Source organism: Aricia agestis, chromosome 2 (genome assembly GCF_905147365.1).
Source record: "Aricia agestis chromosome 2, ilAriAges1.1, whole genome shotgun sequence".
Classification (NCBI taxonomy): domain Eukaryota; kingdom Metazoa; phylum Arthropoda; class Insecta; order Lepidoptera; family Lycaenidae; genus Aricia; species Aricia agestis.
The window spans coordinates 1,823,339-1,847,965 of record NC_056407.1 but is presented as its reverse complement, the minus strand read 5'-3'; the positions used below and the strand labels follow the sequence as shown (position 1 = coordinate 1,847,965).

General features: G+C 37.7%; 2 protein-coding genes and 1 non-coding gene across 7 annotated transcripts in view; 1 reads left to right on the top strand and 2 right to left on the bottom strand.

The window, feature by feature from the left end:
* The window catches only part of LOC121738380, a 51,409-nt gene extending 32,055 nt beyond the window's left edge, over nt 1-19,354 (top strand). The window contains exons 3-10 of the mRNA XM_042130384.1: nt 11,687-11,788; nt 13,358-13,464; nt 14,678-14,820; nt 15,167-15,247; nt 15,496-15,645; nt 16,056-16,203; nt 16,751-16,892; nt 18,229-19,354. Of these exons, the coding sequence (XP_041986318.1) occupies nt 11,687-11,788; nt 13,358-13,464; nt 14,678-14,820; nt 15,167-15,247; nt 15,496-15,645; nt 16,056-16,203; nt 16,751-16,892; nt 18,229-18,428 (1,073 nt within the window). The 3' untranslated portion in view covers nt 18,429-19,354. The remainder of the gene's footprint in view (nt 1-11,686; nt 11,789-13,357; nt 13,465-14,677; nt 14,821-15,166; nt 15,248-15,495; nt 15,646-16,055; nt 16,204-16,750; nt 16,893-18,228) is intronic.
* On the bottom strand, nt 12,427-12,499 carry Trnar-acg. Its single transcript has one exon. It is a non-coding gene; the product is annotated as a tRNA-Arg (tRNA).
* Nucleotides 19,355-22,957: 3,603 nt separating the features above from the next.
* LOC121738346 overlaps nt 22,958-24,627 on the bottom strand; it is a 37,402-nt gene continuing 35,732 nt past the window's right edge. For all 5 annotated transcript variants that reach the window (XM_042130333.1, XM_042130344.1, XM_042130337.1 and 2 more), the window contains one exon: nt 22,958-24,509. In XM_042130333.1, coding sequence (XP_041986267.1) covers nt 23,274-24,509 — 1,236 coding nt within the window. In that variant the 3' untranslated portion in view covers nt 22,958-23,273. The remainder of the gene's footprint in view (nt 24,510-24,627) is intronic.

Genomic DNA, 24,627 nt, shown 5'->3' with positions numbered 1-24,627 from the left:
ACACACATATCGACAACCACCGCCCATCACTAATCTAACCTCAGTAACAGTTACCAGTTACCTCCTGAGCCAGTTTTTCTCCGGCGATAAAGGTATGGAACATGAATATGAGTGCACCTGGCACTGCCAGCGTGCCAGAGATCGTGCCAGTGATCATGCCAGTGGCCGTGCCAGTGCCATCGCTACGGCCATTAGGGACTTGGCCTTTTTGCCGTATGCATTTACAAGTAATTAAAGGATGGTCGATATGTCAACGTTTCTCTTTCTATACGTTCTGTTAATATAATTGGCGCAGTAGGGTATGGAAACGGTGTTTATCGAGACATTATAAAATATGTATGCGGTCTGCGGACTGCGGAATACTTTTTATTTATTTTCAGGAAAAACTATGAATCTACGATAAAGTAATATTTGTTTCACTATAATAAGTAAGGGATTATAGTGAATCAAATATTTATTGAAATAAGTGTTTAGTACCTGGATGACCGAGCTTTGCTCGGTATAGCAAACACTCATTGTCTTCGTGTTACTTAATAACGCCATCTGCTGGTCGTTAAAACAATTAGTTGCTCACAAAATAGTATCATTATTCGCCAATAGATGTCAGGCAGAATCATATTTTTCAGTTTATCGATTATCGATAAAACACGAATAAAAATACATTTTCTGAAAATGATTCCTAGCTAGATCGATTTATCGCCCCCGAAACCCCCTATATATTAAATTTCATGAAAATCGTTGGAGCCGATTCCGAGATTCCAATTATATATATATATATATATATATATATATATATATAAACGAGCAATTCTTGTATATATATATATACAAGAATTGCTCGTTTAAAGATATAAGATAAGGTACTCTATTTAAATTTCTTGAATATAATAATAATATACTAATTACTAAAAGTAACCAAATAAAGCTCAATATAATGGGAAAATATAAACCGCGCAGTGAAGAAATGCAATATAGCATAATATTCTTTTAAGCCAGTATGTATAATTCCTTTATACATACATAATTCTTTAAATATATTTTCTTTCTGTAATCTCTACAATTAACTGCTTCTGCTATAAGGAGATATAAAGAAAATCCGTAAATGCCATTGCTACAAACAAAAGCTAGTAAATTAATATGGTTCAATGCGTGTCCACAACAGTATAGATAGAATTCCTGTCGATATATAGGTAAAGATAGACAGTTTTAAGGTCGTTCGTCGACCCCCAAGTAAGCTGTCATTATCCTTGAGTCAATTCGCACATGTCAGTGTGTAGTCGGGTATGGGCGGGTTGTTCCCACACCGCCTAAACTAAATGCTGATGATTTTTTGTTTTTCATTGTTGAACGTTGATACTTGCTATAGATTGCACAGTTATAGTTTACTGGATCAAAATAAGAAGTTAAACAATGATACTTCAGTAAATGAAACAATGAAACAGTATAAAAATTGGTTTTAATACATTTACAATATTTTAACTTGGTAATTATTAAAAATCTATCTATGGTTAAGTCGTCAGTTAAAATTACAAAATTTAGGGGCGGCTGTGTCCTAACTCCTAGGGCAGCGTCCTTAGAGGCACTATAGTGCCCTACAGTTTACGTACATGGGGCGGGCGGCGGCAATAACCACTTTATTAGTACACCTACTCTCATTAATAATATAAATTTGTCACTGCCATGCCCCCAATAATGCCTCAACATCCTCGTAGAACTGTTCACTATTTATTCACAAACAATATTGTTACTTAACCTTAAATTAATAAGGCGTTGTCACCGTGGGCGCTGCGACCTCGCCATTTCACGGGCTTCAAGTCTCTACAGTCTACACCCAACAATTTTTATTGTGCTTATGTGTTAGCGTATTTAATTGCTTACTAGCTGTTTGCTCGGTATCCGATGAAAATGACATTTTCTAGAAATTATTCCTAGCTAGATCGATTTATCGCCCCCGAAACCCCCTATATACTAAATTTCATGAATATCGTTGGAGCCGATTCCGAGATTCCAATTATATATATATATATATATATATATATATATATATATATATATATATATATATATATATATATATATATATATATATATATATATATATATATATATATATATATATATATATATATATACAAGAATTGCTCGTTTAAAGATATAAGATAAGATAGTTATAGCTATTGATCCCTGTGTAGGCTGGTAAAATGTTTGTCTACGGTATAGTTACTGCTAAAAGTTATTAACAGTTTGGTAGTTTAAGCAAAATAAAGCGTTGAAGTAAAAGTTATTTTTAACCGACTCCCAAAAAGAAGGAGGTTATATATTCGGCTGGGGATATTTTTTTTCGTATGTTCAACGATTACTCCGCCGTTTGTGAGCCGATTATGAAAATTTTTCTTTTTAATTCGACGCTTAAAAAGTTTTAATTACTGAAAAATGTTAAAAAATAAAATGAACATTACGGTAATTATGGGCTTACGTAAGGTTATGATGGTGACATGAAAGCAATTCGAGCATCATGAAGATTATGGCAATAATGATAATACCTCTATAATCCTATCTCGCAATATCGGTACTTAGCTACGTTATAAACTTTACTACGTTACGCATTATAACACTTAAGATATGATGATCCGCAAAGTTTTCCGAGCATGATACCTTCGAACAAGGCTTTCTTTGAAAATAACGGTGATGATGATAATGATCAGTATCTGCATCTTGCAATAGGTGTCCGAACAAGGCACCGGCCGCAGTGAAGTAACTTTAAAGACTGTTCATATTTATTCTGCCTCTGAACTTCTCCAAACGATCCTTACATTCTGGGAATAAAGGTGATATAAATGAAGTTTAAACAAAAGTCACAGCCGCGGAGAATGGGGCGTGTGACGTCCGGCGCGTGACGCGAATATTGTCGCATACGCCGGGAGCTGCCTGGCAAATATAGCAACCATTAGGAGTAACGGCCACATTTAGATATAGTCTGGCATAAAAGTAAAGAAATTAAAAATCGGCCAAGTGCGAAATAGGGTATTTTCAGAATATAAATTAAATAATTTTGAAATTCATTACCTAGTTTTTTCTCAATAAATTTTTAAAGTTTCGCTGTGACGTCATCATCGGCGGACAATTGACCTCTGAGTATGTTTAAATTTCCTTTCAATCTTATTTATAATGGCTGGTTCGTCAAATGCAAGTTCTCATTATGTGAAAGCTGATACGAGAAGCTTACCAAAAGTTCGAAACGTAATGTTGGTCGAATTTATTGCTAATTTAACGCCATTGAAGGTCAAACAAAGGTTAAACATATTTGTTCAAAAATATAAGTAACTAATGGGTATTTTTTTCGTTTATATACAGAAAAACGATCACTGACCTTATTCCTCGAAATGTTTTTGTAATGAGCAAAATTTAAAAAAAAAAAGGACAATCCCCATTAGTTTGGATAAGTGACTTACATGGGCGTACCGAGAGGAGGGCAGGAGGGGGCAGCAGCCCCCTCTTGGATCATGTTGACGTCCCTACTAAGTATATTATCTAGTACTTTTTACTATAAAAATTAAGAAAACAAATTTTGTTTGCAATACAATATTTTTACAACAAAAATTTTTTTTTCTTTATAAACACCTAGCTTGTGAAAAATCTGATTTGCCCCCCCCCCCCCCCCCCTGGCACCAGAACCTGGGTAATTTGCCACCCCCTGGCCCAGAACCTGGGTACGCCCATGGTGACTTATGTGAAAATCTTATGTGACTTATGTGAAAATCTTTATTTAATTACAGTTATGTAATTATAGTGTCTCTGAATGCGGCAGCTATTATAGTTATTGTTAATTCACTTTTAAGTTTTAACTGCGTTAGTTACGGTTGATTAGCTTATTCGACAGCCAGCTCTCGGCGTATAATGTCGTAACGTTTGAGTCGCCGTCACCGCGGCGGTGTCACGACTCACGACCTACTTGCGAATGCGCCGATTTTGATGATAATCGTGTCAAATTGTTGCACATTAATATTTCTTGTATTCAAAAATAACTAGCTACTTACTGTTCAACCTCACTTGACGTGTAGGGGAAGCAGGTATGCAAAAAAAGTGTTTTTTGTCGCCTTTTCTATACGTTATTTTTATTTATATTTCTCTATCTAAATGTACAAGTATAATTAGTATTATTCTAGCACTGAAAGTAGTCACGATTGACCGTAGACGGACAGAAACTATAACACTCGATTTACACTCGCGCGCGAGCCACGCGGCGAGCCGCGAGACGCGCCGCGAGCCCTCAGTGTAAACTCGAGCTCACGGCTCGTTTCGCGGCGCGGCTCGCGGCTCGCAGGGCTCACGTCGGGAGCGATTTCCAAAGGAGCTCGAGGGGGACGCGAGCTTTGTGTTTACACTCGCGCTTCGACGCGAGCTGCGAAACGCGCCGCGAGCCGAGGCACGAGGCGCGAGTATAAATCTCGTATAAGAGTTCCCGGTTACAAATGGCTTTTTATGGTTCCGTAGTATCCTACGGAACCATAAAAAGCCTGATTTGTATATCATTCACCATTTAATTCCTTTATATAATTACATTATTTTTAATTAAACGTGCATGTAATTAACGTTTGCATGTTGGGTGTATGAGCCTCATAAAAGCTACACCAACAGGGCCTCGATTATGTAGCCTCGAAATTCGAATGTCGTGTCAATAAGTGTGTTCAAAATTTTATTTGCCACCAGCTGCCGCTGTGTAGCCGGGTCTATCGTGTCAAATAGGCATAATATTATCGTGACACATCACAGCTATATCGTGGCATATGACAGCAGTTTGATACGATAGACCCTAAGGATACATAACGACACCTGGTGGCAAATAGAATTTCAAAGACCCTCATTGCATGCCATCTAAACTCGCGTGCGCATATTTTTTAAGCGCGAGTGTGACGGCCCGCGATCGAAACGACATTAGAAACTTGAAAAACAGACCCCAGACTCGCAATACTAACTCCGACTAATAAAACATATGGCCTAAAAATAAAAGCTAATTACAAAGAAATAAAAGTCCATTGGAAAGCCCGACACGCCGATGGGTCTGAAGATAAATCCGAAGACACGGTCTCACACAATTTTATCGTCGGATCACCATACCATTCCTAATACGCTAAAATCTTTAATCAAGTATAAAATAATTCCTTGGTTGATAATAATCATCAATTATGTTTTGTACCAGCTTTAATGATCATGATTTTAAACATGTATTGCAGTGAGAATCTTATTGTATAAAAGTGTAGTATAAATCGCGCGGGAACTATACATTTTTCCGAGATGAAGCTTCATACCAAATGTCAGAAAAATCGTTTCAGTGGCTTAGGCGGGAGGGAAGAAGGTAACAGACAGACAGACATACTTTCGCATTTATAATATTATAATAAATAAGTGAGTACGGATAGTAGACAGCAGTAACTGCAAATAACCATGAAAATATGTATCATATTGTGATAGCAGTGTTAGGATGTGATAAGGATGATTTTGGTGATAATGGTGATGATGAAAGCGACTCAGTTGGTGGGCACTGCTGACTGCAGTTACCCGAGAGCTTTCAATACGACGTAATAAGAGTTAAGCATTTGTCACTCATACTGAGTGGTGCAAGAGAGAAGCAAACTGCTTGAGTAACCCGCAACTGGTAACGGAAGTAAGTAGGGTTACGGAGTTCTTGAGTTAGGGTCCCTACCCAAGAATTTCGTAACCATACGCGGTTCCATTGGGAGGGAACTATGAGTGAGTTAAAAAAGCTTTTATACCAAAAAGTGGCCCCGTGCGAGTTTCTTACGCCGGTTCTTCTCGCCGGGTTAGTTTCCGAACCGGTGGTAGGCAACATGTAGTTCAACGTTTTGAAAATATTTGATTCAAATTTATTCAGAAATAAAACATATTTTTTTTATAACTTACGTTACCAAAATGATTTTGTGACGTAACATTGTTTTAAAAAATTAGTAGCTTACCTAATGTTTTCTAAAACAAATGAGTTGCTTTTGTAAAATTTTCTAAATAAACTCTTAGCCAACTTGCTAGGCGGTAGCAAGTTGGCTAAGAGTTTATTCTCCGGCGGTTATTTACCTTGCCTGCACCAAGCACATTGAAAAATCTTTTAAATAGAGTCCAGGCCTTGTACCATGAAACTGTTTTAAGACTCAAACAATCGGACGAGAATGCCGCGTCCTACTCTAACAAACGTGAAATGACGTTGTTAGAGCAGGACGCGGCATTCTCGTCCGATTGTTTGATCATAATGAAGAGGAAAAACTTTGTTTAAACTCCGAAACCTAGTGTTAATTAGTATATAATGTAATGTCAATAAAAATCTTTGCGGCGCACTTTTCCTTTTAGTTGCTACAAAAGCTAAATGCTCCGTGCGATCCCAATCGCTTATGACTTATGTCTGTGAGTCGCCGCGTTCAATAAAACTTGAAGATTTACCGTCTCTCGGCAGCGCCGTTTGTGTGCAAATCGCCGTCAAACTACAATTAATCGCCAACCTCACGAAGCACACACACACACACCTAGATAGTGAACACACATACAAACATAACCATCCACACACATAGGTACTAGATATTAAACACATACAGAGAACACACATACCATGTACTATGTGTGACACTCCTACGACATTAGGATGACCACAGACACCTAAGTTAACCTTCGTTTTACTAACATAACTTACTGAATACTGTCTTTAACTGTAACAGTTTATGTATACAGAGTATCAATAACACAGATGTTTTTAACAAAGTTGAAACAAATGCTACAATATGCATTTCCACATATTCTGTGCTCAGTGTTACAAAAGCATTGTAAGATTTTAGATTTAGCATTTTCACGTATCTCGTTAGGAAAATTTAAGGGTGGGTTTCAACTTGCACCAATAGGCCTACCACGAAACCGTTTTGAGACTCAAACAATCGGACGAGAATGCCGCGTCCTACTCTAACAACGTCATTTCACGTTTGTTAGAAGTAGGACGCAACATTCTCGTACGATTGTTTGAGTCTTAAAACCATTTCGTGGTACGGACCCAGAGGCGTAGTTATAGTTAAGGTTATCGTCAAATATGGCGTCCATAATGGACTTTTACTAGGGATTTGACAGTTCATTTGACATTTTGTTATGGTGTAAGTTAAAGTTATAGTTAAAGTAAGTTGGTGCAACCCACCCTAAGTAGAAATTACCATTTGAACTATGAGGGCCACACTCACACACTAAATGATAACTTAAATAATTATTTCAACATAAACTCCATACATTTTTTTCCATCTTTTATTAAATTTAAGTTAAGTATACATCCGTCTCTGACAGTCACCGGTAGACTAAAATATTATATTTCATTGGTTTCTGCGGACCATCAAATAACAGATCATATCATAATAAATATCGTAACTGATAGATGAGGTAATGTCGGTTTTTATGCATCTCCTAGTCTTGAGGAAGTGTTTTTGTGAGCGTCACGCTCGGCGGACTCCGGCGAACTCTTCTCGATGTCTGCACGCCTAGTACTTTTATTAGTGTTTGTCAAAATAATAATAAATCCATAAAATGTTAAAAACATACACACAAACACGGACGTAATACGTCCGTGCACACAAAGTGACAAAAACAAAAAATAACAGCCAAAAAAATATGAATCATGAAAATGGCGAATCTACCGCTTTAGGCGGTTTCTTCCAGAACCGATAATAATAAAATAATAATAATAAAAAATTATTATTAATAATATTATGTCCTAGAGCCTAAATAAAACTGGTCTAGTGCGAGTTAGGCGAAGGGCTCCGTACAAAACGACTAAAACACGTTTGCTATTGATATTATTGTAGCAGCAGGAATGTATCATCTGTGTCTATGACAACTGTCTACTTGTCTAGTGTCTAGTTATCTCAGTTAAATGATGGACAGACTGACAGACTGACAGCTTCCATCTCTCTAATAGGATCCAATGAATGTAATTCATATGTAATTCCGTACGGAACCCTAAAAATCTTACGCATACTGATTACTGTCTGATAATAACTTCGAGCGCTATTTGAGCAATTTCTAGTGTAGAGCATCCTTCTTATTACCAAAGATATTTAATTTTAGCACAATTTTAGGCAGTGTATTCACTATTCAAGGTCGAGTCCGGTGACTTTTCTAACGTGCCAAACAAAGACATTTTTATCTCGTTTTTTCTTTACCTACTTATTATTCATTAGTATATTATAACTCTTTATTTTTACATATACAGCTCTTAACAATTATTTTACCTTACACAGAGAAAATTAAATAACAAAAAGAGTTCTCAACCTATTTAGAATTGAGGTCTTAATTTTATTTCTAAGCGAGGACAGGACACCTGGAAAAACCAATTAAATTAATGGAAGGTAAATGTAGAATGAAAGAGGGACGAAATGGCCCTTCATAGTGTGAAAAAGAGCTTTTAGGTCAAAAAGAAAAGTACTTACAACCTTTTAAATGTAGAATTGTTTAATTTTAAAATATTATTTCTCCTTTTACCCGTAGTTTCATCCATACTTAAATTTTAGAAGTTAGAACATTATAGAAATAAATGAGTTTCTCTGTCTGTTTATAACGTCCGTACGATTGAAAGCTACTGGGTCGATTATTGTAAAAGGGAACAAAGTATTTTCATCTTGTGAAAAGTGCCCGCGCGAAGTTTTATCAATTTTGAAATAGTAAATTATGTGCCAACAAAATGGCATAATACTATAAACGTTGCATTGATGAAATCTTAAAACACACCATTTAGGGGTATGTTTCTACCGTTTCTAGCCGCATTATTAGCCAACTATAGGTAGAAAGGGACATTACTATTCTATTTTTAACAATATAAAATATGTACTTTTAACAGTACATTCTAACTTCGAAAAAGAAAAAATATGTTTTTGTTTATCTCTTTGTTAAATCAATGTAGGTACGTAGTTTATGTATAAAGTGATTGTGGTCAGTAACCGGGACGCGCGGTGTTCCGTCATTCCTCCTGATCCCGCGCATAGATAACACGCTATCAAACAAATATTAACTGAAGTAGATTTACCCGACTGCGGAGAAAGAAATGATATTATAAAGATTATTTTTCTTTTTTTTATAATAAAAACTACGCTCGTACAATAATTTGTAATAGATAACAGCTTCGTTTTGCACGACAGGATGAACTCAAAAATGACGTTTCGTCTATTCAGTGGTGAATCTTATTTTTAACCGACTTATCTTAGGAAACTCATTTTTCCTACAGTAAAACTAATTTTCTAGAGAGTAGTCTCTAGATAGCAATTATAATAAAAAAAAATCCTCTTATAGAAAGAAACAATTGATGTCATGGAAGTACTCTATATTCAATTGGCAAGATGAAATTGTACCTAACTATATTATTATCTTGCGACAGCTTTCGTATAGATCCATACTAATAAATACTAATATTATAAATGCGAAAGTGTCTCTGTCTGTCTGTCTGTTACCTCTTCACGCCCGAACCGCTGAATTGAACTTGCTGTTTGGTATGGAGATACTTTGAGTCCCGGGAAAGGACATAGGATACGTTTTATCTCAGTAAATGTAATAACGAATTTTGGCGCAACGGAGTTGCAGGCGTCATATCTAGTTTGAAAAATGTTTGCCTGTTGCATGATACAAAATCCCTACCGATCTGCATATAATATTACGCTCATTATTTTGTGTCGGTTAGGTCGCGACTGGAGCCCTTAACGTGAGGTCTTAGTTCGTCGGCCGTTCCGGTCTGCCGGCAGGCGCGTGTGAATCGCCATTAATTTCGAGAGTACCTTCATACATCCGAATGGAAATCAGCGTCTCGCTACGTCAATTACTATAAGCTTCGCTCACAATGTGCACACGCAGCGGAGCGGGCCGCATTTTTCATAGAATGACATGACCTAACGCAAAATGCTCGATGGGTTTGTACAAAAAATGCGGTCCAACTCGCTGGGCCGTGTCACAATGTGCGCGTAGCTGTATACTTTACTAGTTGCCCGCAACATCGTAGTGATGAAATTCGTGTTTTGGAAACATGATGTTTTGAAAAAATGCAGGCATAAAGTTTTCTGTGTTATAATAATTATAGGTCCGTATTGACTACTGAGTACGGACAGATCTTTATTATAGATCCCTATGTAATTGTAGAGTTACAGAAGGTTGATCGATCCGGTCAACTCTGACCGAACTCAGGTCAGGTCAGCGGTCGGCCTGACCGATCGGCCTCCACGTAAATGGCAGCCTTAAAATAAAGCCTACACCGACATCTTTCAAACAAACGTTTACAATTAGCTACGGATTATCAACAATAATGTAAACCAACAAGCTATTGATTATTATTATTATGAGGTATAACAATTACCCAAACTGAATACCTGTTCTCTAGGTCAGGTGACGCATGCCATCTGCAAGGAAATACCACAGTATAACTTATACACAGTAGTCTAACTTCATACTATAGCTATAAACTCGCGCATGAACGAATTAGCGTGATTAAAAGTGACTTTAGAGAGCAGAACAATATACTTATCAACTCACGCACATGAAACTTGTATCTATGTTGTAGGAATTAGATTTCAAGAACTCGGCCAGAGCGCTACTATATAGGTTTGTTCTATGGCAATATTATGTAAATCTACAGTGATATCATACAAAACAAAGATAATAAAATATACAGCAGTACTGCATTATGAATTAATTAAGAAGTCAAGAGTACTTAGCGTAAGAAGCAGGAAAACATTTCATTTTCCTGCAAATGCTTCATGAATTATAAGAAAATCTGGAAAACCAATCTGCAGAAAACATGGTTAAGGCGAGGATAAACCCCAATTTGTAATTCCGTGACTCCCGGTTTACCTAGTTCCAATATAATAACAAAGTGTTAAAAAATATGAGATATAAAGCACAATATTCAGAATACCTTAAACCGTAAACATTTTAATAAAACGTAATACTTTGGCTGTAATTAATTTACAAACTTACCTCCGAAAAAACTCTATTTCATCGAAATATAAGTATTAACTAGGATAATTGTACATTTTATTTGAATAAATTGTTAGTAAATCTATATTAAAAATTCTTTAACCGAACAATTTCGTTTCTTAATATTTATTTCCAAAGATATTTAAAAAAAACATGAAAAATAGAGAAGATCCGCCCGAGAACCTGTAGTTTTATGCTAAGCTAAAATGAATCTTATTGCGATGCGTATACGCTTGGTCTTTGGTTGTGTGCAAGGTTATCGTTTTTGATTGAGATTAATCCCCGCCTTAAGTTTCTATTATAGCCAAATGTACGGTCACCGCGTGATGATATAAACTTATTGCGCGATGAAGTACGAGTAACACTAGCTGAACCATTATGCTATCGAGTAACGCCTTCACTTTACTAGATGTCGCCCGTAACTCCGTTGCGCCAAAACTCGTTTATCGCGCGGGAACCGTACATTTTTCCGGGATAAAAAGCATCATATATCCTTTCCCGGGACTCAAAGTATCTCCATGCCAAAATTTTAGCAAAATCTGTTCAGCGGTTTGAGCGTGAAAAGGTAACAGATAGACAGACACACTTTCGCATTCATAATATTATAAGTACGGATAATGCATATACATGCATGCATGCATATTAATCAAGTGTGGTTACAGGTTCTAAAACTATCTCTATCTCTTTCCAGGATCAGAGCCTCAGATCCAATGCACGCCGGAGTACATGAAGGTGACGGTGCCCATGGAGGAGGGGCGCGACGTCGCGCAGATCTACCTCGACCAGCTCAAAGGTAAACTGGTGCGCCTGATGATAAGTGTCCGATATGCGGAAGTTACGCGATGGAAGTTCCACGGTTTCCTATTTTAGAGCTATGAAACCCTTTTTTTCATGCAGAAATGCTTTGCGCATTAGTAGACAGTAGACTTAGAGTTGACTTATAGTAGCTCATAAACAACTGGCATACTTAACCTGTGCAAGTTACTGTCACTCTTTAAAGCCAGTTTAATGAGCACGCTACCTACATGCGGCGTGCACCTGAGCGAAAGGTTATCAAACGATTTTAGTGCTGACAGATAAGTGGGTCTCTCTTGACCCACTGAGTAATAATGAATCTGCTTTGAATTAATGATCATCGCCCACTTCATAACGGCCCATTACCATATTAAGCTAGAATGTAGTCTTCTGAATCATAGTCATGTGCTATATCGCCCACTATACATGATCATCATCATCAGCATATCGTCGTCCACGGCTGAACGAAGGCCTCCCCAACTAGTGCCTACCATCTTTACATCGTCGGTTTTCGACTTCCAAAAATATTTCAAGGAATTTGAATATTTATCCTTCCTTCCACTTTAAAATCATTTTTAAACCGGTCAAAAAGTAGTAAAAATATAATAATGTAAAATGTTAAGTACAAACAGTATGCGACCCTGCCAGGATTTGATCCTGGAATCTTCTGATCCGTAGTCAGACGCGTTATCCGTTGCGCCACAGGGCCTCGATAGTGCGAATTTAATATTATTATCAATTATGGTTATTTAACTTTGTAATACCAGCACAAGTCTAGACTCCCAAGTCCCACATTAAAGGTGATCGCACATTTATCAGCACGCAGTACGCACGATCCGAACGCGCCGCATTTAAGGCTGGTATATAAATAGGATGCGCCCGGTCTCAAGACGCGATTCGGCTCAGTGATTGGTCCAAATTTTGACAGCCAACCAATCACAGAGCCTGAACTTATACCAGCCGAATTCGTTGTATGAAATGATATGAAACCTCGCACATTCGTCCGCGCCGCATTTTGTGAACTATGAGGTGCGTTCTGTGCTGACAAATGTGCGACAGCTTAATAAAATAGTCATCACAAGGTACAAAAACCATAATATATTGCACGTACTGTCTGAGAAATTGATCCATAGAGATGGTTGACCTACGTTATTTGGTCGGGTCTTGTCACGTCAATTTTATTCTGAACTTTAAGCAACTCGACCAAGCATACCATCTGTCTACGAACTTTCTCAATGGCACTGATAATCCCAGAAATAATTCTACCAGACCACAGCGGAATTAATATTCCGCAAATTAAACCTCAACCTGTAAGTAAATAAGTGTGTGTACGCATATATACGCGTTACAGCACCTCTCTCCTTTCCCACACCGCCTATGCGTACACTCGCATGCAAGAACCTGCAAACACCACCACCACACAAGCAATAATGTAAGCAAATTCATGCAAGCCCTCTCACCACCATGCAAGTTGAAAACCTCGACGCGCGTTTCGCCCCAACACCGGAGCATCCTCAGGATGTGGACTCTACGAACAACGTCCGCCAATGCTATCATTTTCTTACAGACTACACGCCCTGCGAGCCGATCGTCCAGGACGGCGCGGCGACGTTCCTGCTGGACCTGCAGGACTACCACAAGTGCGCTGTCACCAGGATACTGCACAAGCTCACTGTGAGTACTTCCAGTAGCGGCGTTAGGGGGGGATCTAGGTGACCGTCCAGGGTCCACTGTATAAAAAGGGGCGCCGAGGGCAGACAAAACGGAGCACCTTTTTAGGGTTCCGTAGTCAACAAGGCACCCCTATAGTTTCGGTCTGTTCGTCCGTCTATCCGTCTGTCTGTCTGTCCGCGGTTTTGCTCAGAGACTATAGGACCTACAAAGCTGTAATTTGGCATGAATGTACTGTATATTAATGATGCCGACAAAATGGTACATGAAATCTTAAAAAAAATATTTTTTTATGGTACCTTCCCTACACATCAAGCGGGGATGTTTTTTTTTCGCGTCCACCCTATCGTGTGGGGTCTCGTTGAATAGGTTTTTTAAACATAGGATGAGTATTCATAGATCATTTTCTGATTTAGGGATCCGTTTGTGAAATATTAAATTTTAAAGTGGAAAAAATAGAGAGAGAGTTAGAGAGTCGAGTGTCGCCCCCTTCTACCAGCTAAACGGTTTCTTTTAGAAATGTGAAAGAATTCACAGGAGTAGGAAATATGCTGGATTTAAAAGAAAAACTATCGAGGCTAAGAAGACTTCATAAGTTATTGAGTAATAGTCGGTCAACTAAAAAAAATGTATTCGGCGAAGTATAAAGGAACTGTTCGTTCAAATTCCTTTGAAAGTAACTGAGATGATGTCGTTAGTAAAACACGTTATAAATGTATATTTATTGACCAGCGGTACATTAGTGGTACTACGGAACCCTATATTGCGCGTGGCCCGACATGCACTTGGCTGGTTTTTTTAGCTCTACCTACCAGCACCCTGGGCGCCGACAAAATATCGCCCAGGGCGCTAGTAGTGCTAAAAACGGCACTGAGTACTCCGTGCTATTGTACCACTACGGTTGTAAGCTGATGACGAATTATCAAATCTGAAATATCCGTTATTCAAGAAAGTTTGATGCCACAGGTAGTCAGACACATACAAACACAAACACGTCAAGCTTATGTAACACCACTTTTTTGTGGGTTAAAAATCAGTTATCGACCACACAGGTTCACACTTCCTACACCTAACTGGAACAACACCCGGAAAATCCTGGTCAAAAAACATTATTAGATTAAATAGAATCAACATTTTACTAATTTAAATTCAAGGCCTTGGTAAACTTGACTAACCTAACCTAACCATTCAATCAAATCACTCAATTATTGTTCAGGGCAAGAAGACGTACTACCACAAGATCGTGATCGAGGACAGTCAAGGCGGGCGGGACACTCTCACGGTGCGCTGCAAGATGGCCGGCAAGAGAGTCACACGGCAGGCCGGCGAACCCTTCCCGCTGGACTTCAATGAACCTGAGTAAGTTACTACTCTCAGTTCCTCTGATAACTTAAATATGAAGTATATTCATTAATTTGACTTTAGATTGTTACAGCCTTAGTTAAATTTCAAAGAACATATAGATAGATTTCTCTGCGGGTCTTCTTATGTCCGCTGTGTCACTTCAACTAGCGCCTCATTCCAGAATCGCGCTATGTCGGTTTTAAGTGGGCTCTAGCCTAACCAAGCATACCAACTCGCTAGGTTGAAAGATCTTTCTTTACAGCTGCAACTCATATTCACTTACACCATTTTAGCATCTGCTAGCATCAAAGCCCCCAAGTGGTATATACTGCGACTATTATATTTTGCTTACTTTTTTCAGCGTTCTCAACATCACGCGGTACGTAGAAGAGCATGCACCAGAGCTGGTGATCGGAGCTGTAGTCAAGCAGAATGGAAAACAGTAAGTAACTTTAATATCTCCGGAGATCCTAAGAGTATAAAGCGTAAAAAGTAATAAGAGAAGAGATGAAGAAGTATAGGAATCGTCATTTGTCCCATATCCTCTCCTTCACCAATCACCGGCCTATTTTCGGAACTTCACCAAATACAAATGCAAAATACTTTTCGTCTGTCCCAGTCTCTAAGTGGGAAATTCATCAATGATAGATCATGAAGCTGCATTAGCCATTAACCATTTTGTAATTTCAGAGTATCCGGTGAGATCTCCGTGAGCCCGGGAACTCCTCTGATGATGGAGATCTTCCTGAACGAGGAGTCGGCGAAGGTGTACGGGCTGCTGGTCAACTACATGCACGTCACCGACACTGGCAAGCAGCAGGAGACTATTGTGTTCAATGGGTAAGATCAGAGAAGTTACAGTCAGCAGTTTCCTTTATAATTTAGCCTCTTTGGCGCTCTTAATTATAGGATTAAGAAAAGAACTGCAACAGTCTACAATCTGACTTGTCTAGGGACAAGTCGGCAAGAAGCTAAGGTTTAATGAGACTTATCTTTTGACTTTGCCTTCTTCTTCCTCAAAAGGCAAAAGTGATAGTGAAGAGAAGTGGCTAGGATAGAGCTAAATATCCCTGTTATATAAATACCCGTGTTTATATAACAGGGGTTATAATATAAACACGGGTCTCTCGAGTAGATTCAGTAGGATTTCCCTAAAAACTTCTAACCTGGACTTTTAAGCCTTAATCTTTTTCTCTACATTTTCTCTACATCCAAACTCTTTATTTATTGAAATTTGTGGACTATTTCAGGTGCTCCGTAGACCCGTACCTGTTCGACAACTTCATGACAGTGGACGGCAGGAACCTCACCGCCAAGTTCCGCGCCTTCAAGTTCCCCGACACCACCTACGTGCAGTTCAAGGGCACCGTTACTGTCTGCCTGGATAAGTGCCAAGGGGTAAGTTTCAATTAATAATATTTACGGCCGAACAGTGAAACCACCTACTTTTTGTAAATCGGATAAAAAAGGGTTTATTTATATATCGATTCACCAAATGAATTTCACCTGGTACATTAAAAATAAAAAACAATGGTAAGTTAAAGATGAAATACAGGGTTTTAAGAAAGTAACTCTTTTAAATCCTTTAATCTGAATTTGAGAGACTACCGAGTGCCTTGCATGGTGGTTTCTCTTTCGAAAATAAAAAGAAATATCTTGACATTTATGCCCTGGATTGTTGGGACTTTATTATTGACTAGTCGACAAGACCTATGCTCCAAGGCATCCTATCAGGCTCACGGAATCCCACAGCTTAGGATTTAAAATGGATGCCAAGATTTTAGTGGGCAGGGACTGCGTCCACCATTTTTCGGGCACCGCAGAGATCCACATTCCACCGGATAGGACCTCCATCTCCTTAGTGTTTAAAACCCTTTCGAGGCTGGCTCGCAAAAGAGATCTTGCCCTTATAATTCCTCTTGTAACCCAACCTTATTACTTTCAGGTGCAATGCACAAACGGCGCAACAGCGTACGGTCGGCGGCGGCGCGCGGTGGTGTCCGGCGCCGACGCCAACAACCTGTACGAGGTGTCGCTCACCACCATCATCAAGGTGGACTGGGCTGACGGGGAGAGGAGGGAAGCTGGTAAGAGCACGATCTTAATATGTATTTGTTCTTCTGCGGGATATGTTGAAAATGGTCACACAAATCTGGAGGGTTTAAAATTGAAGTGTAGGTTTTGATACCTATATCACAATAGACATAACTACCAGTAGTTCGACTGCAAAGAAACGGACAGGTTTCAATATCTGTCAAATTCGTCGGGTTTCACTAGGATTATGAACGGAATGTGCCTCGCGCTGGCTGATATAATTTATTTTTATACAAATATTTAATAAAAAAAATTTGAAATCTTTATTAGATTTCAAAATTGGATTCTGTCAATTTTAATCGCATGTGCCAAAACACAAACAACATTACGACCAAAGAGGAACACGTCCAGCGAATATGTCATAGTTTTAAATTCGTAGGTTAACAACCCTAGCGACAATTTTCGTCATAATACGTCAAATTTAAAAAACATCAACATCAGTTCTAAGTCGGCATACTCTATAATTCTGTCTACTCTGCCTATATCATATGCCACTAGAGGTAGGGTCTTTCGTGTCAAATATCGTGTCAGCAGTCAGACAGATATATGACAGCTATATCGTGACATGTTCAAGCTATTTCGTGACATATGGCAGCAGCTGTTTGACACGTCAATTGACACGATAGACCCTACAGCTACATAGCGCCATTTGTCCCTCATTCAAATCGATACTAGCTATTTGACCGAGCTTTGCTCGGTATTCGATAAATACGAATAAAATGACATTTTCTAAAAATGATTCCTAGTTAGATCGGTTTATCGCCCTCACAACCCCCTATATACTAAATTTCATGAAAATCGTTGGAGCCGATTCCGACATTCAAATTTTATATACATACAAGAATTGCTCGTTTACGGCCATTCCTAATATTTGATCTATCTCTGGTTTTGCCCTACTAGAGATAGGAATAGCTCACATTAGACATTAGAGACATATATTTTATGTCAATTGTGAGCTATTCCTATCTCTAGTAGGGCAAAACCAGAGATAGATCAAATATTGGGAACGGCCGTTAAAGATGTAAGATTGGCTTCGGACTTTTATACAATACGAAAGGATGACACTTCTGATGACAGTTAATATACTTGTCGAGATGTTCAGAGATTTGCTTTTAGATTTTTATATTGTACAGTATGGAATATAGATGAATGTCATATTCATTAATTATTCTTTCTCTATGTAAATAAGCGGTAAGAGCTTTTGCAAAAATCGTGAGAAAATTGGCGCTGGCAGTGAAATAATTGTAATGAATTATGAAACCTCTACATTATCTAGACATCATTTAGAATCTGCGCTCAACACACTTAACTTGTTTATTGTATTTGCAGAGGAAGTACTAGAGATGTTCAAGAACCTGAAAGTGGCGAACCAGATGCTGGGAGACATGGACGGTACCCCCGCCACAGTCGCCGAGCAGACCGGGAACACGCTCATTATTCACGCAGAGGAGGTCGTGAACTCCGCACACACACTGGCAGTCAGCTGCGCGACGCTGCTCGTCGGTCTAGTGCTCGCGTTGTACAAATAAACGAACATAGACTACTAACACGGCTTTAATGTGCTGAAGTGAAAAGTGGAGGAATAATCGAAACTTTTGATAAGACTTTAGATGTAGTGCGAAATATTGAAGACGACAAAATAATCTTAGTAAAGGATTCTTTAATTATTTGTGAATTTCAAAAGAAACAAGTCTAAAGTCTAGAGAGTGATCTCCAGTTTTACTTTTTAACTGAATTTTAAAAGGTCATATATTTTTAAATGTGCCTTATCTTTTGCTAACGTTCTTCCATAAAAAGGTTTATTTGTGTAGGCCTAAAACAATTATTTAATTTTAACACTGCTGTCTAACTATAATGTGCTAACGCATTTAAGCTCACTAGTCTTAATAATACGGCTCATCATGTGAACAATTTCATTCCATTTTTCTTTTCTTTGTTGCTCACGGGGTAGGGATAACTTTTTGAACATTTTACAAAGATTTGTAAAATCTTCAAAAAACAGGGAAAATGGTCTCATGTGGGGTGTTCTTTTATGTTTACCAGTGCTTTCATAATACTGCCATTTAGTCACAATTACCTTCATCTGAAACTCACTTAGCTTGTAAGTTTATTAGGAGATCTACTGCCTCTTAATTTAAGTCACGGACAGCTATCGCATAAGACGACTCTACATTCTCACATAAAAAATTCTTGATTTGGGCAAATAATATTTCCCCAAAAATATTGCTGTCCTTGTCTTACAAGGCGGAAAAGCCACTTGAAAGATAAAGATAGCGATAGACATTTTTGTGATTATGTAGAGATAGCGTCTAATGATGTACTCGACTGGTTACCAAGTATTTCCCTCCTGTTTGAGTGAAAATACTACTGCGTAGTATATTCTGGTGCTCGACTGATATTCAGATTGTGTATGATAATATTGTAAAAGTATTAACGAAATAAAGACTAAAATTATCCAAATGTGTTTATATTTAGGTCCCCAAAAGATATATCTGAATCTATACTTTGGTTTTTTTTACACTAGGTAGGTATTCAGTAATACCTATTGCTGTTCAGAATGATAAGAAAGCTTTTGACTTGAGTAATTGTTCACCTTGTGGAGTTTTACATGAATTGGTTTATAAGGTGCAGCTATCCGTAACATTATTAGCGAATTTGGCATAATATGCCGAAATGCGATTTAGAAGTCAGCGATAATGTGTCCCCAAGAGCTCAAACAACAGACTGATAATAATAATTCGACGACCTCTGTGGCTCAGTGGTGAGCGCGTTGGTAGCTCAGGCCGGGGGTCGCGGGTTCGAATCCCGCCGACGGAACAAAAAGTTTTCAATTTTCCCGGGTCTGGATGTGAATTAAATATGTGTATGATATAATAAAAATCTTAAATATATGTATAGTATAAAAGTATTAAATATATTTCCGTTGTCTGGTACGGGGCCAGACTGACGTGGTGTGAAGCGTCCATAGATATTATTATTATTAATAATTGGAGCTTAAGCAATACTTAATTATTATTATTCTGAAGAAATACGTAATTTGAATCACGCCCCTGTAGACAAAACCGCTACTTACAACGAATGTGGGTGTGAATAAAAACTGAAAGCCCATCAGAAACTTCAGTCTTTTAATAGAACCATTAACTGATGAATCTAACAGTACCACTAAATCTAGAAATTAACAATGAAATAATTAAAATTACTACCAAATATACAATATTTAGATAAAACTTATGACTTCTACATTTTATACTTTGTGGACAATTTTGGACTGAAATAGTAGTATAATTAACGATAGAAATATTTTTCAAACACCACACTGAATAAAAGAGAACGAGCAGCCGCATCGCCTCATTGGAGATTGCTGCTTCCCACAGAAAACTAAAACCGTAAGTTCCAAGAGCTTTTCAAATATTAAAAAGAAAAACATCGAAATATTCTATGTGAATAAAAACAAACTATTTCTATGGTCAATTATTGTACGTCTCACAACTCACATCGCATTTGAGAAAATATTTCTACCGTTTGGAAAATCTGTAGTCACAGAGGAGCCAGGAGGTCAAAGTGATATAGAAAATCTGTTCTGTTATGTCAACTGTAGTTTTATTGCACTATTATTTACAACTAATAATAATAACGCAATAATACTTTACAGTAGGTGGTAGTTGTTGTCGATTATTTTACTAAATCAAAATAATAGAAACAATTTTTACAACTAGTAACATTTGTAGTTTAAAACGGTACAAATGTTAGAGTATTAATAAAATCACAAAATATATCAAACTCTTAATTTACTTGCCCCAATTTCACCAACGACTGTTAAACTTAACGCTCGAATTAGTATCACGTTACCTCTTTCGTTTTTCTTATGAATGAAAGAGAAGACTTGACATTTTAACAAGCTGTTAGCACTAACAGACGTTGGTGAGAAGACTTGACATTTTAACAAGCTGTTAGCACTAACAGACGTTGGTGAAATTGGGGCAAAATAGAGTTAAAACAATTCCTCGATGTAGGACAATATTACGAACCTTCTAACTTGTCAAAAATACAACTTTAGAGACAGTAAAATACTAATTTTGTGCTTAGTTTCACAAAAAATACTTAAAACAAATCCAAAATCCGTATATGTGCGTTTACTCCTATAGTTATATCCTCGAAACTACTTATTTACAATTATTATTGCTTTTGCAAATATAAAAGGCAAGATAAAAGCAAGTAACAATTAAAAATTCTTAAAACCTAATAATAATGGATAAAATATTAATAATAATCACAATCAGAAATAATTAAAATAAGATTACAGTATTTAAATAAAATAAAATTAATTTACAACAATTATAGCATCTAGCAATAAAGGACAAGTACTAAAGAACGTGCATAGGTAGTTAACTGAAGTTAGCTGCATATTATCGACATCTTTATTAATTTTCTACAAAACATTTAAATTTCGAAGCACAGCAAGCAATAAGGAATATTCAGCAATGGTTGGAGCAGAGGGTGCCACTAGAACCATACAGTGAATGTAAAATATAAGCCGACCAAAATCCGACATGTTGCACACTTCATATCAGAATATTGACAGAAACGTGGTCAAACGTCGAACAAAACTGTTTGTTTACTGTTTATGGTACTGATAGCGTGAAAACATTGTTGTATTATTATAATACAACTTCCAAAATAGGATAACTGTAATAGTTATCCTATTTTGGAAGTTTGACTCGTGTCAATATTGCAGCTAGCTTCACCTCTCTCTACAATCATAAGCATAACAAGAAGAAATTAACTTAGCACCTTTTTTCATAAAGTTTTCTTTGAATAAGATGCCTAGTTAATTTCTGTATGTTTTGAGTCACATAATGAAATAATTAACTTATTAATATACTCAGCATAGACTTAAAGTTATAACGGTAGAGTCCTATAGAAATATTTACAAAAGTGACGGAATTTAATCACTAATACGTACTACTAGAGACCTAATTATTTAGTCGTTTGGTCAGTTGAAGAGTTGGCACATGGATTATTGGCATAAGTGTTTCTCTTTAAATTATCTTTCTCTTTCGAAGGATAAAAAAATATTCGTCTTTTATATTTCTGCTTGAACTTTACCTACATTATGCGCAGTCGTAAAACTGTTTTAAAATCCCTGGAGAATAGAAAAGGTTTCTAAAATCTACTGGCAACAAGTTTAGTTCTTGTACCACTGTGCTTAGTCATATTGCATTCGTAAGTTTCGACAACGGAGTTAGGTGTTATAAATGTATGGGATTTGACATATCGCATTGCAAAGGCGATAGAGATGAGTTACATCAAATTCCATACATTTTTAGGGTTCCGTAGTCAACAAGGAACCCCTATAGTCATTTCAGTCTGTCCGTCCGTCTGTCCGTCTGTCTGTCTGGCCCAACACGCACTAGGCCGGTTTTTATATCTTCATTTGCTATCGAAACTAGCGAATGTTATAATGATAAAGCACGAAAGAAAAATATTGTCAGCCAACCTGATAACCCTGTCAGTGTTTATTGCTTTGCTTCCTTTATTTGTGCCTCAACTTCTACCGTATTCTACGATTACTACGTTAAATAATTATAGTTTAGAATATACGTGTGCGGCACGAGTCATTTCTAGGATCAAGTTTCGATTTTGGCACTTTTGGATAGGTTAAGTCTATAGATCATCATCTTTCTATTCCTTTTTTTTATAACTCTTTCTCTGGAATAAAACAGAAAGAGAGAAACCGCCTTTCTACTTTCTCGTTCTTCTTTTTCTCTAGAGGTTCTAGATTCATCTAGATATCTAGTAATAAGTCATAAGTATTAACTTTTATTACTATTACTTATATAAACATTACAGGTAATGAACACTACACTCTTCGAATACAATAAGTTACATGTAATAGTTGATACGGGTAACATAAGAGAAAGCGAGGTCTTGTCGATTCGCGAAGACTTTTAGGGCCTTAGATTTTAGGTCTTCAGAACAGGTTTAGGGACACGTAAATATTAAAATTTTAAGTTTTTTTTTCTTATCCCAATATAATTTTCTAATAACAGTTCCTTATAGCGCCTTAGCTGTTTTTGTTATTTTTTTTTTGTTAATGGATCAGAAAACTGTATGATTGTAGCAAGTTCATTATGTTTTTAATTAAACTCAGGTAACGTATGTTTGCAATGCTATAATATTTTAATGAAAAAAATTTAAAACATTATAGCATCGCAAACATAATCATTTTCCGCAAGAGATACACGTTGTATAATTCATTTAACATTATTCGTTCCATTCAACAATATCGTGATTCATGGCTACACATATGTTGTATAAAGGAACTACAAAGTATAAAGTCAGTAAATACTATCCCAATTTTAGTAAATAGTCCACTAGTCAGTAACGTGTCTCTCCGATCCGCTCTGCCAGCCAGAGTCCATAGTGTTAGTGTCACTATAACAATGATGATGGCCCTTTATCACCTCTCGCGGGCCCTCGTACTGAGAATCGGGACCCAGGCACTTAGCTTCCGGCCGCCCGTCCTCGTCAGACAACAACGACTCCTCGGTGTTAGGAGATAGAGGTGAAATTGGCGGTGGCGGAACAAAGAACTCCGGCTTACCTGAATCCGAACTGGACTGCCTCGGATGCTCCTTAGGAAGATTCTTCGGACTGGACTTGGGTATGCGGAGAGGACTGCGCAACTTCGGACTGCCCTCAACCCGTATACTCGAGTTTAGATCCGACATACGCCTATCTTCGAAACGCTCGGAACGATCGAGTCTAGAATCACGATCACTTCTAGAATCGTTTAAACGTTCGCGTTCGATTCTAGAATCGTTCAAACGATCCCTTTCAATTCTAGAATCGTTCAAACGATCTCTTTCAATTCTGGAATCGTTCAAACGATCTTTTTCAATTCTGGAATCATTCATACGATCTCTTTCGATTCTGGAGTCGTTCAAACGATCTCTTTCGATTCTAGAATCATTCAGACGCTCTCGTTCTAATCTGGAATCGTTCAACCGTTCCCTGTCATTTCTAGAATCATTATTTCTATCGCGTTCTGATCTAGAGTCACTAATTCTATCCCGCTCAATTCGAGAATCGTTAAGGCGTTCTATTCTAGAATCGTTCAAACTTCTTTCGCTGATTCGTTCTATCCGAGAATCGTTCAAGCGATCTCTCGAATCATTCATACGCTCAACAATGGATTCGTTGAGTCGTTCTCGTTCGTTCATCCTGACCTCATTTATGCGATCACGTGATTCATTCAACCGGTCTCTTGGATCATTCAACCGGTCCCTGGAACCGTTCAAACGGTCCCTGGAATCGTTCATTCTTTCGCTGATTCTGGACTCGTTGAGTCTCTCTCGCATTGAACTGTTCAGCTGGTCTATCTGTTGCTCGGTCAATCTGATGGAGCTATTTATGTCTTGGCGCATCTTTTCAACAGTTTTCACGTGTTTGTCTGTCTGTCTTGGCCTCCTCTTGGAGCTGACTTGCGGCTGGGGCCTCTGCTGTCTCGTCAGAGTGAAGGAACCGGTGTCGGACTCCGATGTGGACTCTGGGTGATTCTCGATGGTACCAACTAGAGCTGATACGTTAGGATTCATGCAGCAGTCGGCCTGGAATAAATGTTGAAGTCATAAACTTACAATTTTATACTAGTTTTAACGCTGGTAAGCTAAGTATCGTCTGATTTGCTCTCTTTGTATCAGATGTAAGTTTTAAAAATGACATTGT